This window comes from Microcaecilia unicolor, chromosome 9, assembly GCF_901765095.1.
Source record: "Microcaecilia unicolor chromosome 9, aMicUni1.1, whole genome shotgun sequence".
Lineage (NCBI taxonomy): Eukaryota > Metazoa > Chordata > Amphibia > Gymnophiona > Siphonopidae > Microcaecilia > Microcaecilia unicolor.
The window spans coordinates 128,282,981-128,301,011 of NC_044039.1; the positions used below are offsets into that span (position 1 = coordinate 128,282,981).

Genomic DNA, 18,031 nt, shown 5'->3' on the forward strand with positions numbered 1-18,031 from the left:
TGCCTCTATTGCATGCAAATCTTTTTCATGCATATTCGTTGTGGATATGCTGAAAACCTGACTAGCAAGGAGGTACTCCTGGACCGTCTTGGGAAACACTGGTCTAGAGTACAAAGGGCTTTCTCATGTGGATTCTTAGGAGGTCTTGGACATAACATAGGAATCACTGTTTCCTCATTGATATATAATGATAAAAATTGTGATGAGTTTGTAGAATTACTTTATGATGATGGAACTGTGTGTACTGTTCTTAAGTTACCAGTACTTGAATTTCACCAACTTTTCTAGAAATAAAAGCTCCTGGGAAAAGCATTTTCCATTTAAGGTGGTTCAGAGAAGCAGACTTCAGTAGGTCAAATGGTGACTTCATAGGGAAAATTAAAACAAGATTAAAGTCCTATGGAACAGGGGACTTCTGCAGTGGTGGTCTGATATGAAGAAATCCTTTTTTAAGAAATATGAAATAATAGAAGCTGGAAAGTTATCCACTGGAGACCAGTAGGAAGAAAGAGCACTGAGATGTACTTTAATCAAGGATGTTTGGAGCCCAGGACAGCAAAAAAGGATAAAAAGTAGTGTGATTGCCATGTTAGTCCATGTTAAAAGTAACGAATAGAAATAAAACAAGTTAGTCCAATTAAGAAAAAAAAAGCTATCATTTTATTTTCCTCTCTTTTGTTTATTTCTATTTATTAAGTATTGAAATATGGTGGTAGGTGGACAAGTGGTAGCGTTGTTATCATTTGTGGAGCACTAGATGAAAAATCTTTTCTATTTGAAAGTGCATGTACACCCAGTAGATGGCTTTATTGCAGCCATGATAAAGTCTTGGATAGGTTTGGTAAAACTGGAGCTCACAATAAACACTGCTAAATTTACATAGTGTGAGGGCTAAGTACTTAAGATTTGGTTGAAGGAAGCTCTCATGTGAAAGAATTACTGATGAAGAACTTTGAAGCTTGAATGGTAATAGAACTGCTAGCCTCTTTGCAGGAAGAAACTAATTCTGCAGATATGGCACTATTAGAATCATGATACCTGATCACTGTTGAAATTTGGGTAGAGTTTTTGTCATCTGATGAATGGGGCGGGGGTATGCATACAGAACAGAGCATGTCCAGGGAATCAATAATACAGCTCAAAGGCAGCCCAGCTAGGGTTAGGCATTCAAGGGGATGGAAGGATGGAGCAACACAGAGAAAGCCTCACTTTCTTGTTCTGGCTAAGAGATCAAGGTTAGGGTTCTCCAATTCTTGAAAGATGGTATGCAAGGATGTTGCATCTATGAACCACTCATGAGGCTGGAGAACTCTGCTGAGTTTATCAGCTATCTGGGAGGGTGGGATATAATCAGCCTGTGTTTGAATCTGATTGGCTACGACAAGGTACCAACTTTTTGCCATTTCCCTCAGGGATCCTATTCCTCCTTTTTTTTCCCATTCACATAAGACATTGTGTGTTGTTTAATTGGACTGAAACTAATTCACCCTGGAGCAGAAGAAAGACTTGAAGAGCGCAGTAAATTGTGTGGCTCTTCAATTCATTAGTATAAAGAAGCTTCTCAAAGTTTGACCACCTTCCTTGTGTATGGTGAGCATCAATAGAATTCCCCAGCCCGTTTGATGCTCCTGTGGTTAGCACTAGTCAGTCTTGTAATAGAGGACAGTGGATGCATATTTTAAGACTAGTGTTGGATATCCACCACTGTAACAGTCTTGAATTGAATTGAAGGATGAATGATAAGAGAGGATGGGAGAACTGATTTCAGCAGGACCTGAGGTAAAATGTTGATTCTAATATAGTTGTAGGAGATGGTTTACCCTTATTTTTTTGTTGTTGCAATTTTTTAACGTTTTATTTTTTTATCTTATGGGCTGGTAGCATCCATACTTAGCTGTTTTATTTCATGTTTAGTAATTTTTAGACCTTTTTAGAAGCTTTAAAGAAGTTCTTCATGTGTTGTAAGGACTCTGATACTCTGAGATTTTTTTCTGTGGCTGGAACACATTGATGACATCATTGGAATGTATAATTAAGCTTCCAATGCATTCCACCACGTTTTTATCATTTTTCCTGTTTTAAAGGATTTTTCAGATGTTTTTTCACAGAATTTTAGTTGTTATGAATCCTAGAACATCTCAGGATGTTCATTTTTTATCATTTTAGCAACCTTCCATGGATGTAAACACTGTCTTTTTTTTTAAGCTCTGGGAATGCTCTCAATTTGCTTTTAGTTCTGCACTTCATTCACATGTTTTTATTGGTTTTGGATCAAGTATTCCTTGATTTTAACTGTTTTTTTATGGTTACGTTTTGGTTACACTATGTATGCATGATATCAGCAGACATATCAGTTAGGATGACACAGCAAGTTTGTTTTTACTGCGTTCACAGTGTTTTTATAAGAGAATGATTCCAGAATACGTAAATACACTGAGATTTTTTTAATGGTTTTACCTTGTTTCAGCCTAATATGGCTGTTGTGATCATCTGTAGGGTTTCTATCCCCCCCTTTTTTTTTTTTTTTACTGCTTTCTATGTTCTAACAGCTGCACCAGCCAGCTGAATTTTGCACTTTACACCAGCTGAGCAAGCCTTTCTGTTTGTTTTAAACGTTTTACACTTGTATATTGTTTGAGTACTCAGATACTAGATTTTAATATGATGTCACTGTTAAAGGTGCTTTTGAGAGTTCCTGTTGTTGTTTTATGTTTATTTATTCTATTATTTTCTTTGCAAAATACTGAAAGTTTCTTTTACAAAGACACGGAATGATTTTATTTTCATTTACAGTGACCTACTGCCCCTGACACACCCATTTGTACTGGCGAAACATGGCTATTCAGACATTTTATGTTGAATTTCTAGAAGCTTTTAATCTGTTGGTGGACCGCCTGCCTGTTTTTTGATATAAACCTATTGACATGTAACCCATGACCTAATACTTTTTGCAAATGAACAGAAGATCTAAGGGAGCTTGCTCTCCTGAAGGTCTTTTATATATCTATCTATCTATATCAAAAGCCTTCGGGAGAGAGTCTGGGGTCCCACGTAATGACAGCAAGCTCATGCAGAACCATCTCAACTCCATATATATATATATATATATATATATATATATATATATATATATATATATATATAGATTAGTGGTGTGTGGGTTTCTTTCCTTTGGCCTCCTAAAGACAGGACAGGAGTAAAGAGCCAGGTATGTGACCTGCTTCAGTGGGGTCTTAGGCAATCAAACTTGTCTCTGTATCTATGTAGGTAATGATGTTCCCTCTGTGTGCTATAAGCATAACAGAAGAGACAGTGGTTCCAGTCATAGTAACATAGTAAATGACGGCAGATAAAGATCTGTAAGGTCCATCCAGTCTGCCCAACAAGATAAACTCATTTTACATGGTATGTGATACTTTATATGTATACCCGAGTTTGATTTGTTCTTGCCTTTCTCAGGGCACAGGCTGTAGAAGTCTACCCAGTACTGTTCTTGTACTAAGTTCTGAAGCTAACATCGAAGCCCCTTAAATTTACACTCCAGCCCATCCCTGTCTATTCAGTCACGATCAGGGCATAGACTGTAGAAGTCTGCCAAGCTCCCGTTTTGTTTCCCAATTACTGGCGTCGCCACCCAATCTCCGCTAAGATTCCATGGAACCATTCCTTCCAAACAGGATTCCTTTGTGTTTATCACACGCATGTTTGAATTCCATTAACGTTTTCATCTCCACCACCTCCTGCGGGAGGGCATTCCACATATCCACCACCCTCTCCATGAAAAAATACTTCCTGACATTAGTCCTGAGTCTGCCCCTCTTCAACCTCAATGCCTCAGTCATGGCCTAAACTGAGGCACAGCAGATGAGGGTCATTATTTTGGAACATTCTGGCATACTGTAGACAAGAGAACTGAAGAACTTGAAATCATTTTTTAAATGAAATAAAAATAACTAAAAGAAGCAAGCAATAAAGCATAATCTTGGAAAATAATATCAACAAAACCCTAGGGACAGCTGTGTTTTGCATCCATGCAGCTAAATAGAAAAAAAGAAAACTGAGGCTTTGAGGAGACTGCTTGTACATAGAAAGGGCCATACATGCTCATAACTTTGCGCTAAGTTCTGGGAGAACTGCACCTTCCTGGTGATATGGTATCATATCACACACTTGTTTGTCTGACGCAATCAATGTAAAAAAGTTTATTTGGTTTCCCATGAGCCACAGGGCCTGCGAGCCATGCTTTGTTAGCTTAGGATGTGCTTACTTTTCTTTGCTAATGTCAATAGATAATTTTAATTTTCTGAGTTCTGAATCTGGATAAACTATGCACAATAGAATATAAGTATTTTCTTGTAGAACACGTGCTCATACATAATCAACGACAGTAACAAGACAATTCCAAAATTAATTTTGGTGTCTTGAATGAACAATAAAATGAGAATTGTTGATTCAAGTTTACAATATTGTATGGCTTCAGCCCTGAGGCTTAGGGATCACCAGCACAAAAGGTGCCGGTACTCAAATGCCAGGCCATCCTTCAAGGGTGGGGTCATCACTGAGGGATCCACCCCACAATAGCCAGGCCCCCTGCAACCAAGTCACAGAATCTATGACAAGGCAGAATTGGTGTGTAGAGCCTGAGCTCTTTCATTTAAACTTGGGGACCATGGGTCAATTTTAGCAGACAATGAAAAAGGTACTCAGTACCCCCTCAAAAAAAGCCCTGGAGATCACGAGGGGCATAATCAAAAGGGACGCCTCGCTTCGATTTGGACTTCCTCGCAAAACGTCACATCCAGGGGTGGGGAAACCCGTATTTTCAAAACAAGATGGACGTCCATCTTTCGTTTTGATAATATGGTCAGGGACGCCCAAATCCTGAAATCTGGTCATCCTTAGAGATGGTCGTCCCTAGACTTGGTTGTTTCTGATTTTCGGCAATAATCGAAACCAAGGACGTCCATCTTAGAAACGACCAAATGCAAGCCATTTGGTCATGGGAGGAGCCAGCATTTGTAGTACACTGGTCCCCCTGACATGCCAGGACACCAACTGGGTACCCTAGGGGGCACTACAGTGGACTTCATAAATTGCTCCCAGGTACATAGCTCCCTTGTGTACTGAGCCCCCCAACCCCCACTACCCACAACTGTACACCACTACCATAGTCCTTACGGGTGAAGGGGGGCACCTAGATGTGGGTACAGTGGGTTTGTGGTGAGTTTTGGAGGACTCGCAGTTTCCTTCACAAACGTAACAAGTGGGGGGCGTGGGCCTGAAGTGCACTGCACCCACTAAAACTGCTCCAGGGACCTGCATACTGCTGTAATAGACCTGAGTATGACATCTGAGGCTGGCATAGGGGCTGGCACGAAATATTTTAAAGATATTTTTTGAGGGTGGGAGGGGGTTAGTGACCACTGGGGGAATAAGGGGAGATCATCCTCGATTCTCTCCGGTGGTCATCTTATCATTTCAGGCACCTTTTTATGCCTTGGTCATAAGAAAAACACGACCAGGTAAAATCGTCCAAGTGTTTGTCAGTGATGTCCTTGTTTTTTTCGATTATGGGTCGAGAACGTCCAAGTGTTAAGCACGCCCAAGTCCCGTCTTCGCTACGCGTCTGACACACCCCCTTGAATTTTGGCCGTCCTTGTGACGGAAAGCAGTTGGGGACGTCTAAAATCGGCTTTCAATTATACTGATTTGGACGACCCTGGGAGGATGTCCATCTTCCGATTTATGTCAAAAGATAGGCGTCCTCTTTCGAAAATGAGCCCAAATCTAATCCATATTCAGTGTAATGGTGTAGGGTTTTTATTCATGCAATATTGTATTTGAACATTCATCTTCTTGTGCCTATTTTTGAATAGGATTTGAACATTTAAGTCAACAGCTTAAAGCGCATGCAATGGCCTAACATGTAACAACTAAGGGACTCCTTAAACCGTCTAAAATCCCAGAGTATGTTCAAACTTTTCTATGCTGCATATAGGGTGACTGCCTTCTGCAATCTAACAATGTGAACTGCCTGTGGAGGAATACTTTTAGTTCTTAATTCTATAGTGCTAGTGGAAGATAAAGTGGAGGATATGTTCTGTGGTAGATTCAGGGTTCAATTTATTTATTTGGAATTATTTGCCACAATTTAGCTCCTATGATCCTACTGGGATCATTCAGACTGCTTCTTTGTCTTATTGCAAGATGTCAGGATACCTTTGCTGCCTTTAAACTATAAAAGCAGTTTTCTTCTTACTTAAGGCCTCAGCATGGCTGCCAACTCCTAAAATGGCTGGTATATGCACATTGTCAAGAACCGATACACTGTATGCTAAACATAATATTTTTTCTCCATGGACAGCCAGAATCCGTCGCTACACTGATGGTGATGTCATCGCCTACCTTTAGAATGTCGGAATTCTCCCCTAGCAACCATTTAAACACCACCACCCTGTGCACCCTCCTTCTTATAATTTATTAATCTATTAACTCAACAGTCTTTTTAATCTGCCTAGAAAGTCAGTTGATTTTCTTTTCTCTCCTTAATTTTTGTTTGTTTTTCATAAGAAAGTGTCTCTTTCAAAGCTAGGCTTTAAAAAATGTCCACGGTGTAAAGGAAAGATGTCATGATTAGACACTCATGATTGGTGTGTCAAGTGTATGGGATCCAAGTATCATGTGTGCCAGGATATCGCTGCGGGTCTGCTGCATGCGGGAAATGAAGCTGAAGGATTTCCTAATTGATGCGCCTGTTGTGGTGGCTCAGACCCCGAAAAAGGCGGCGGCAAAGAAAACATATTAGGGATTAAATCCCTACTACCAGTAAAGCTCTGCCGGTTGTGCGGTCTAATCGATCTTCACTGGTGAAGCGGCAAGTGACTGCACAGCGATCTGAGGCTTCTGCACAGCGGTCTGAGGTAGTGCAAGGTTTAACGGTTAACCGTTCCTCGGAGGCCTTATCCATACCAGCGCTATTGACAAGTGCGCTGGCAGCGTCGAAGATGTCCGAGGGCGTCTCGAGTGTCATAATGTAGTCAGGAAGTACCCTCTTCGGCACAAAGCGGTGCGAGCAGGGTTCCTTCTAAATGGCATACAGATTCCTCACCAATTCCAGTTTTAAGTAGAAAGGATGAAGTTGTGGAAAAAACGGTGTTTGGCTTCCTCATCTTTGTGTTTTGAGGTACAGGAAGCAACAAAAACCTTTGCCTCAACAGCCCAAGGTTCAGCAGAGGTTTTGACAACCTATAGGACCAGAAAGTTACAAGGAACAACATTCAGTAAGAGAAGGGGCATTCTTGCACAAATATTCCATGTTAACATGCAAAGAAGAAACTCAGTAGACACAGCAAGACTGTTACATACTACCAGATAAAGAAACCTGAAATTCTACCAACTACATTGTTACAAGCTGTGAGTAGCTGGGACTATGCACTGCCATAACATGCTCTTGACCAACTAGAAAACTACCATATCATCTTTGCAAGGGTGAAGCTTCTAATAATTTTAAATTACACAGAATGCTGAAAATTACAGCAAGACAGAACTGCAAACAACAAAATACTGGTGGCTACCTTTAATCCCATGTGAAGTGGCCTATTTCCCAAAACAGGTTGTTTTACAGATGAGCTGAAATACAGCTAGTTGCTTTGGCAATTATGCTCCAGAAAGATAGCATGTGTGCTGAAAAGTGAGTTAAACCATAATATTGAGCACAGTCAATACATTTTAAGGTGCGTAGATAATTATTTAATTTTTAATTTGACTTTTCATGATACATCAACGTATAAAACAGCAAAGAAGCATTTCACAGCTTTTATGTCCACTTCATTTATCTTATATATAACCAATTTAAAAAAATACAAATGTGACTCATTATTATATAAACTGTCTACTATATACTTTTTTGCTATTAATTGCATTGATTTTATATGCATAAAAACCTTTACACTCCTTCATATATATCATATTAGAACTAATATATTTGGTATTAAAACAGGCATAAACTAGTAATAAAAAAGATGGATGCATTTTCAATATAGTTGTGTACAGCATTGCTCTTGGAATTTTGAATGCTAATCTGAGAAACTGACACAAAACACGAGCAAAAATGAATTTATAAAAATCAAACACACTCAGGTCAAATTGCCTTTTCCACTTTTTTCAATATGGATTTCCTTTTTGATAGGAGGAATACAAATCACCCCATCCATGCTTTCTGCAATTTCATCTAGCTTTTTCCTGCATTCTTTCTGCAGCTTTTTAAATTCTTTTTCAAGTTTAACTTCTTTTCTACGGAGTTCACTGAGGACTTCTGTGGCTTTGATAACATCTACACTAGACTGTCTGTTTACTGATTTGGTGAAGCCTGCTTTGTCATCTTTAAACACCAGTCTGTAAGAACCATGCATTTCAGTTTTGATGTGGGTACAGTGATATTTAAGATCTTCTGTTTTCTTCTTTACTTCTTGTTCAATTTTCATGACAGTGGCACAAAATTCTCTCATGTTCAGTAATTCTTTTTCTCTTGCTTTGACCTGATGAAAAATATTAAACACATTCAAGCTGATCAGCAAAATATGGTCAAATATATTCACATAAAAATATGATGCAAAATATTAGATCAGAACTGTCTTCTACGTTATGGAAGGCTAGATGTGCTTATAAAAATAATGCATTTGATAAAAAGATCAATGGGGTTGCATACTTTTTATTTTCACCTTAGGTTGTGCATTTATTAGCATGATTTCAGTTTGGGCACCAAAAAAAATTTAGGTGCTCATTTTCAAAGCACATAGACTTACAAAGTTACATAGTACCTACCTTATATAACTTTGAAAATGAGCCTCTATGTGTGAGCAAATTGATTATACACACGTATACCTAAGAATTAACATGCATACAATTGATTTGTGTATTCAGTGCAGTTATTTACCCCTGAATTCCATAAAAGTTGCTAAAAATTACATGTGCAAATTTGGGGGGTGCGCCCAATTTGCATGTGTATTTGTATTTACTGAGCCAATTAATCCCGATAATTGAAATTTTAACAAGCAATTAGTGATAATTGGATTTAATTAAAATTTACACTCGTAAATTTTACACTTGCGTCCAAAAATAGGCGTGGCCATGGGAGGATCAGGGGCATTCTTTTAATTTACACGCATGGTTACAGTATAAAGGGGATTTACATCAAGATTTCATTAGTGTAAATGGTTGCACCTGAACGTAGTCGAGGTTCCTGGCACCAAGCACTATTCTATAAGTAACGACTAACTTTAAGAGCTGTTTATACAATACCACCAAGTGCTTTTTTTTCAGCGTTGACATTTTAGGTGCCACTTGTAGAATTTAGTCTTTAAGGGCAAGACTTGTGTGTCTATTGGTGACATAAAGCTTAGAAAATCAAGCCCTAGAGGGGGCAATTTTCAAGCTACCTGCATCAGCACAAAGTACATAGGTATTTTTCTTTTTTAACCTGCAGTGTCTGCAGTAATTTTCAAAGATAAAGCACTTTTTGTGTGGATAGAATTTTGCAGCAGTAGTACACACATTTTCAATCACAACTGATTGTATTAAATCTTTGCTGAATTGGATAGCAGCGAATACACTGAAGGTTTTGGATCATTTTACTGTTTGTGTTTGATTTACTAACAAGTGGTCATATGATCCTATTCATATTGGTAGTTAGGAATCTTGTAGTAAAGCACTAATTTACCTTTAAGGTCCCAAGTGAGGGGCTGTGCCAAAGCTGCATTTTATAAGATGAGATTACTATATAGGTTGTGATTTTTTTTTCTCCCTACCAATGTCTTTAGAACAAAAGGCTAATCTTTGGTTTTGTCCATATTAGACTACTGCAATTATTTATATTTAGGTATTCCAGCATTCCTTAAACAAGCTATACAATTAACACAAAATATTACAGCCTTTATCAGTACAAGTACACACTATAAGGAGCACATTACACTAGTATGCTATAGCCTACACTGGCTACCAGTCAAAAGGCATATCAAATGTAAAATACTGATGTTGAAACTCAAACGCTCAAAGGCACTGGACTTTATCCCTTTAAGGGTGCCTTAGCAGAATATACAGTAGATCTAGGTTATCCTTGTGTTCGGGGGAACAAATTACTAGCCACCCCATTTATAAGTGTAGCTCATTTAAATAAAGATGGACATTTATAGAAACTGGACCATCTCTGTTGCCTCTAATAGATTAGAAGAGGATTACTAAGTATTCTGGAAAAAAGTAAAGGCATAGGGCCCAATATTCAAAAAAAGCTAAGCTCCAAACTTTATGCTAAATTTGTGCCCTATTTTCAGCCCTCTTAGGAGCATTTCAGCTTAAAAATATCTTAATTTAGGATCTTAAAAAATATGCTCATGTGCCTAGATTTGTAAACCAGATTTATGAGCCCTGTGATGAACATCAATATTTATGCTCCTAAGTTGTTTCCTCTGCCCTAAATTTGCCACTGTTGCTACATACTTTTTATGCTCCTAAATTTAGGAGTTTAGTGAAATTTTGAGTATTAAGTTATGTATTCTGCCCTAGTAAATTTGTAGAGGCCATTAGGAGCATAATGCTCAAAATTTAGGAGCACAAATCCTTTGAATTTCAGGTCCATATTTTTTTCATAGGTTTTGCAAGAGAATTGATTTTATTCATCAACTTTTATGCTGCTAGTTGCAAGGGACCAAATTCAATACATGGCACTGAAAAGAATAAGTGCTAAGCCCCTAAATCTATAAAAGTTGCCCAATTTGAGCAGGCAATTTAATTGAATGAGCTAATTAGTGCCAATAATTGACTTAACAAGCAATTATTGGCATTAATTAGGTTTATTTGGCATATCCGCACCTACAATTTACATGCAATCTGAAAAGAGGGGCATGGAAATGGGAGTATCATGGGCGTAACAAGGATATCCCTAAAATTAACACGCATTGTTCTAGAATAATGGACATACGCACCTAATGTAGGTATATACATTTGCACCATGTTTCAGTTGGTGCAAATGGCTGTGCCTAAAGTTAGGCATGATTCCCAAGTGTAAGCACTATTCTATAAACTGTGCAAGTGTGGCTTATAGACCAGCATTTTTTGGCACAGATTTTGGGGGGGGGGGGGGGGGGGGGGCCAGAATCTAGCTCTAAGTTCTATTCTATAAATGGTGGTGGTCCAAAGTTGGGTGCTGTTTATAGAATAGCGCCTAGTGCCAGGATCCATGTCTAACATTTAGGTGTGAAGATTTGCACCAACTGAAACCTGGTGTAAATCCCAGCGCTTAAATTAGGTGTGGATCCCCCGAATTCTATAACACTGTGCACACATTCTTGGAATATCCATGACCCATCAATACCCCTCCCATGGCCATACCTGTTTTCCAGATCCATGCACAATAATTTATGTGCAAATCTTTATAGAACAGTGCATAGTAAGATGTATGCACACACTCTAATTATTGTTACTGTCAGTGCCACAGTAATTAGTGCCCAATTGTCAGCATTAATTGGCTTGTTACTCAAATTGTGCACGCAAATTGGACATGCCTCCAAATTTGCAAGCACAATTTTTTGCACTATATATAGAATCCAGGGGTATATGTTTATTATCTTATATATTTATATCTGTTTGTAAATTGTTTCATCATCAGATTTTAGACTTCTCCTACTTATCTGAGGAACCTGTCCTCAGTGGGTCACATAAAAGTTTTTTTTGTTTTTAATTTAAAAATGTTGTCTAGGCACATACGTTTTCTGCTTCAACCTAAATTCAGCTTTGGGAATGCCTCATTTTGATGTAGAAAAAGTACACCCATTATAAAGGTATATGCAAATTAAGCTGCAATGTGGATGGGCAGTTTTCAGTCGATTAATACAAGCAAAATTGTTTCTACAAATAGAAATCATTTTGAAAATTAATCAATAAGGAGATAATTCTATAACATGGGTGTCAACATTTAGGTACCAAGTATTCGTATAACTGACCAGGAATACTGGCATATAGGCATGGTATATGTGCACATACATAAGTAAATGCTAATATTCTGGCTATGTGCTATAATGCTTAGTTTGAAGTTGCAGTGTGGGCCTCCTCATATTTATGTGGAGGAGTGGCCTAGTGGTTAGAGTGGTGGACTTTGGTCCTGGGGAACTGGGTTCAATTCCCACTGCAGGCACAGGCAGCTCCTTGTGACTCTGGGCAAGTCACTTAACCCTCCATTGCCCCATGTAAGCCGCATTGAGCCTGCCATGAATGGGAAAGCGCGGGGTACAAATGTAATAAAAATTAAAAAAAAATATCAGAATTTACAGCTGTTGCTGAAGATGTTAGATTAATTAATTCTCATTTTGAGAAGTGCTCTACTGGAGCAACTGAGGAGGGCACTCCCTTTAATTCCCTAGTGTCTTCTGTCCCTCCTGAGAGTCATACTGGGAAATAATATTGGGCTCTGTGCCAGTTTGAGGAAACAGATGTGTAGGTTTGTGCTGAAATAGCAACATACACATGTGCTGCCACAGAGATGCCTATGGAATCATATTCCCTCCACTAATGTTCTCTATGTTCTTCTTTGTAAAATGAATGCTCCCACTGTTCAACTAGTGCATACACATCTGCCTGTGTTATGGTCAGCAGTGACGTCATTATGATGAACCTTCATAGACTAGACAATGTTTTTATTAATTAAAAAAAAGCAACAAAGAGAGGCCTTTGGAATATGAGAGCTTATTCTGTAACTTACTGATCAGACTGTCTCATTTTGTTGGTTAAAAAGCTGAACTTTTAAATATTAAAAACATGTAATGTAAAACAGCATTAATACTTGATGGTATCATCATATTCTCAAATATTATCTGAATATTATTTTCAGTTTATTGTAACATTTTCATGGAAGAGCTCCTTTAAAAGGAGTTTCACACTTCACATACAATCAGCAAGGTGGGGCATTTAGAAAGAAGCCACGTTGATTTCTGAGAATTATAATAATCATTTTTTTTTAATGTTAACTAGCCTGAAAGTTAATTAAATTAAATAAAAACTTCTATAAAGAACAGGGCATTCTGTAGCGTTTTAGGAATAAAATACACAAAATTGCCTCTAATTTTAGATGACAGAAAAATACTTTTCATTCACCAACATCAATCTAAACCCTGTTTGGTCCTATTAAATATGCCTAATTCCTTGAGCTGCTATCTGTCCCTAAACAAAGGACTAGTCAGGAGCAGAGCAGCTCTAAAATTGATGCACTTTTTCCTTTGACATTTATAATGCTAAGCAGGCCAGTGAATTTATAACTTTATCCACAGATTTTCAAATCTTATATGGATAGTATAGGGCTGAATACATAACTAATTGGCCCAACACTCCCGTAGATGAAGGGACTTTGTTTGGAGCGTTACAGGGGTGGGCTAAAACATTATCTTGTTAGCTGATGTGGTCACCACACCAAGAGTAATTCTGTAAAGGGGCATCTACTGGGAGCCTATTCTATCACGGAGAGGAAGGGACTGTAGAGCTTAGGAGCTGGTACAGATGGGCAGACTAGGCACAAAATGATGGAGATAGAAACATAGGCAATATGATCTTTAACACTTATGAGAGAACTTTTCAATTTCAATAGCATTTGGTTGACTAGGTTGAAATACCAGTTTTATATGCATTGTCCTTTACCATTAAAGAATGATAACTTTTTTTCGTTCTACCATTTAAGCAGTATTTCATTTTAAATGTCTTATAAATATATGGAGGATAGAAGGTACAAAAAGAGAATGTACAGAATAACCACTAATATGACAGATTCTGAGATAGATTACTAGTAGTATATTATTTATTCTTAAATGCACTATGATTCAGGGCAGCTCCTATATCCCATATTATTGTGAAATCAGACAGTATAATTGAACTCAAGAAAAAGTGTTGCAAATGTAGTTGAATGGAAGCATTATAAAATACAATGAAATTTACAAGGGTTTTTGAAAAGGAGCAACAGCTACTGATGACATGTGGAATAACACAAGCAGCTGCAAGTCAAATTTTGCCAGGACTTGCAATTTCCTGCAATTAGATAATGTATGCTACATCCTAAAGAGGACACTTATTCTTTAAAAAAAAAGCTAGTTCCCAGGTGCATTGACAGCCATTCTGAAACAAATTGAAAGTGAAGTGCTGGAATGCCAAAGGGCCTAATCTAGCTAGCTGTTATGAGAAACAGAAGGTCTTCTACTCATAAAAAGCAATTATAATTGGATTACTTGAGTTAAGACAAAAATTACAGGTTTAATACTGCTCATGTGTTGTAGGGAGGAACAGTGACACTACTACAATATATTTGATTACAGTACCTATAAACAAAGTCCTTGGTACAGCATCACTGTAATGCGATTAAAGCTGACAGAGTGCTGCATTTAATGCTACTTCAAAAGGCTTTTAAGAATTACTAAACTTTCCATTCGTTTTTGACATTACTACTTCAAAGCAGGGGTTTATAACTAAAAGTTGCTATCAGAATAGATTAGAGAATAAAAATTTGAGCTGCAAAGAATGAATGAACAAATAAAAAATATGTAGATGAAATGTTGTGCCCGTCTGCTGACATTACTAACAATTTAGAGGTTTTTTTTAATGACTGAACTACAAAATTAAGTGGACTGGTCAATACATTTACACTGCATTTGTGAATATTTTTAAATCTTATCAACTGCATTTTGAATACAGAGACAGTGCATTAACATAATTTTAGGTGTAGCCAGTAATTTCTTTAAAAAAAAAAAAAAAAAGTTCCCCAAAATGACTAAGGCCCTACATCTTGTGATAAGAGGGTGTCCTATACGGTGTAGGCCACTGGAGGGCGCTAGAAGAAGGTGGAGGTCGCTAGGACCGGGGAGAGCCCTGGGAGGTCCACAGGTGCAGGCGGTTATGGGCTGGGTCCTGTATAGCTAATTAACCACTTTATACCCCACCTGAGTTGTGAAAGGAAGGGAAGTGAGTTAGCAGCAGAAGAAGAAGAGAGAGCCCCTGAAAGATACTGGCTAACCTTATGGACTTGGGGTGGACTGGGTGTCCAAATGCGATCAGCAGGCTGAAAATCCTGCGGTAAGAAGTCCCTAAAGCATTAGTGTTTGACTGTGTGTCCTCAGTACTTATAGGAACTGTGTGTTCAGTGGAGGGACTGTGTGTCTAAAGAAGAAAAGACTGTGTGTCCGGAACTGTGTGTTCAAAGAGGGGACTGTGTGTCCAAAGAAGAAAAGACTGTGTGTCCAGAACTGTGGGTTCAAAGGGGGGACTGTGTGTCTAAAGTACTGAGAGAAGCAGGCTGCAAAGCCTGGGGTTGAGAGTCCCCAAAGTATTGGTGTAGTACTGAGCCCATGTATCTGTGTGGGGAGGCTCAGTGTGAAGATCTATGAAAGTATAAAGTATTAAGCTAGAAAAAGTGTGCCCAGGGGCTGGAATAAAGAGTTGCCTGAGAAATATGCAGTTGGTGAGACCTGTTTAATTTGCTTAGTGGGAACCAGGTCACCCTGAGCGAGAAGGGGTAGCACACTAATTTGCATATGATCTGCATATTGAGAACCAGGTCACCCTGAGTGAGAAGGGGGATATCACAATCTATAAAAAGTAAAATGCCTAAATTAGGTGCCAAAACATGTTGTTTGCCTAATTTTCTGCACATTACTAGGCCATCGCAGCCAACTCTCTGCACTGAAAAAACAGGTGGAGCATGGGCATTCCTTGAATTTCCATGAGAAAAGTGTATCCAGGAAATGGAGTAAATCCTGATGACGCCAAAGATCCACGCTGAGTTTTGCACCTGCTATAAACAGCGCTCAAATCTAGCCGTGTTTGTCTTTTGAGAGAGTGTGTGGGCGTTTCTGATTATATTTTGTGATATTGGTGTGTGCCTTAACCCTCCCTTAAACCATACTCACCTGAATTCTGTCCTTCCTACTTTTTTCTTTTCCCACTCACCTGCTATACCTTACCCCCACCCCTTCTCTCCTCTCTGACCCTCTATAACATCCCTGTGTGCAGGCAGGCTTGTATGTGTATCTGCAGCCACTGTTGTTTGTTTTGGTGGTGTGTGTGTATCTGCAGCCACTATTGTCTGTCTTGGTGGTGGTGGTGGTGGTGGTGTGTGTGTGTGTAGGGGGGGGGGGGGGAGGGTGTATCTGCAGCCACTGGTGCATGTCTTGGTGGGGTGGGTAACTACAGGGGAAGGATGACTGCTGTGCATTTCATTTCTGCCTCATTTCAGGCTTGGCATAGGCAGAGAAAAGGGGACAGGGAGATGTATATAGACCTAGGACACAGATACCGCTTTGGCAGGCAGAGTACCTGGCAGGCAGAGCACCTCTGTGAGTAGCTGCAGAAAGATATGGAGCCAAGTAATTGAAGGGGACATGCGCTGCCAGTGCATGTCAAGGTGACCATAGCCCTGGCTTTCCTGGGCACAGGAACATTTCAGATCCCTGTAGGAGATGCTGCAAGGATCAGCCAGTCAGCCACATCACATTGCATAGTGTAGTTCCTGGACTGTTTTCTGAGGAGGGACACTCAGTACACATTAGATTCCCCATGTGTGAGGCAGAACAACAGATTATCATGCAGCCTTCTATGAGGTGGCAGGCTTCCCATTAGTCCTGGGAGCCATAGATAATACCCACATTGCCTTCAGGTCACCTTCAGGCAGTGTGGCAGCATACAGAAACATGAAGTCATATCATTCCTTAAGTATACAAGTGGTGTGTGATGCATTTTAGAGAATAACTACTACTACTTATCATTTCTAAAGCGCTACTAGACGTATGCAGCGCTGAATAACAGATGTCTGTGCAAATTACCCTGGTTCCTGCCATTATGCATATGTCCTCAGACAGACATCTATAAGGATTTTCAGAGTGCAGAGATCATAGGGGTATGGCTGCTAGGTCAGACCCACAGTACAACCTACAACTTTCAAAGCACTTACCAATTCTCTCTGTTTCCTCCTACAGGTTGTGAAGTTCTCCCCATTCAACAGGAAGTGACATCTTGAGTTCCTCCTGACAACACTTCCCCCCATCCAGGGAAGTGTAGCAAAAACTCCAATAGGCTCCTCCTCCCTTTTAACAGGAGGTAACCTTGTAGCATTCCCTCCTTCTCAACAAGAGGCACTAGGGAACCTGAAGTCTTACACAAGGAAAATAATCCATAGAAAAATTCTCTTTCAAGTGCTTTTTTTCCCTTTCAAAGTCAATCTGCAAGGCTTCCCCTTTAACTCAGGGTGAATAATTATAAGACATCTGTTATTTTGCCCAACATGCCTTCCTCTGAAGTTTTTCCTGGTAACATGTCACAGATCTGTTACCCTCCTAACACCACCTGGTGCTCTGTCTGGGGAATACCACTTGACAAACAGGCTTCACAGGATATGCAAATTAACTATTCTAAATGCAAATCCACTCCAATTAGCTTCTGCTAATCACTCTGTAGGGATTACTCTTCTTTCAACAAACAATTCATTGCACTGTCTTCAACTGAGCTCTCCACTGGGAGATAAGGGTCTCAGAGAAAAACAGCCACCACCCCTTCGATCGACTTCACTTCACCTCAATTTACAATCCTGTCCTCCACCCTCAGCTGTTGATATTAGAGTCTTATTTCAGGGCTCACAGTGTTCCCTCCACACTGTGGTCAAAAAGTTCCTTATCCTTCTCATTATTCTAGACTTCAAGTAAGTACCTTGTGTTTCTTTACAGAGACTTTCCTTTGGCATCCAGTCATGTTACTTGGCATTCTTCTTGGAGGGCTCCTTCCCCCTTCTCCTTGGAAAAAGGAGTTTTTAAAGGGCTGCATCAAACCAACCCCATCCTTCCTGGGCTCATGCTATATTCTGGAAAATGGACTTGCCTTCTGAAGGGAACTATTCCTACCTTCTGCCACTGGCCCTCCCCTTTCAACTTAGCCCTCCCCAGCTGTGTCTGGGCTATTGTTGAGGAAGGGCTCCCTTTAGTGGTCGCTACCCATCTAAGCAGGCTTCTTCTAC

The 18,031-nt window shown here is 39.4% G+C and overlaps 1 protein-coding gene across 3 annotated transcripts in view; it reads right to left on the reverse strand.

Moving 5' to 3' along the window:
* Positions 1–7,131: 7,131 nt before the first annotated feature.
* Positions 7,132–18,031, reverse strand: part of TEDC1 (tubulin epsilon and delta complex 1) — a 99,559-nt gene continuing 88,659 nt past the window's right edge. For all 3 annotated transcript variants that reach the window (XM_030215322.1, XM_030215323.1, XM_030215324.1), the window contains one exon: positions 7,132–8,537. In XM_030215322.1, the coding sequence (XP_030071182.1) occupies positions 8,136–8,537 (402 nt within the window). In that variant the 3' untranslated portion in view covers positions 7,132–8,135. The remainder of the gene's footprint in view (positions 8,538–18,031) is intronic.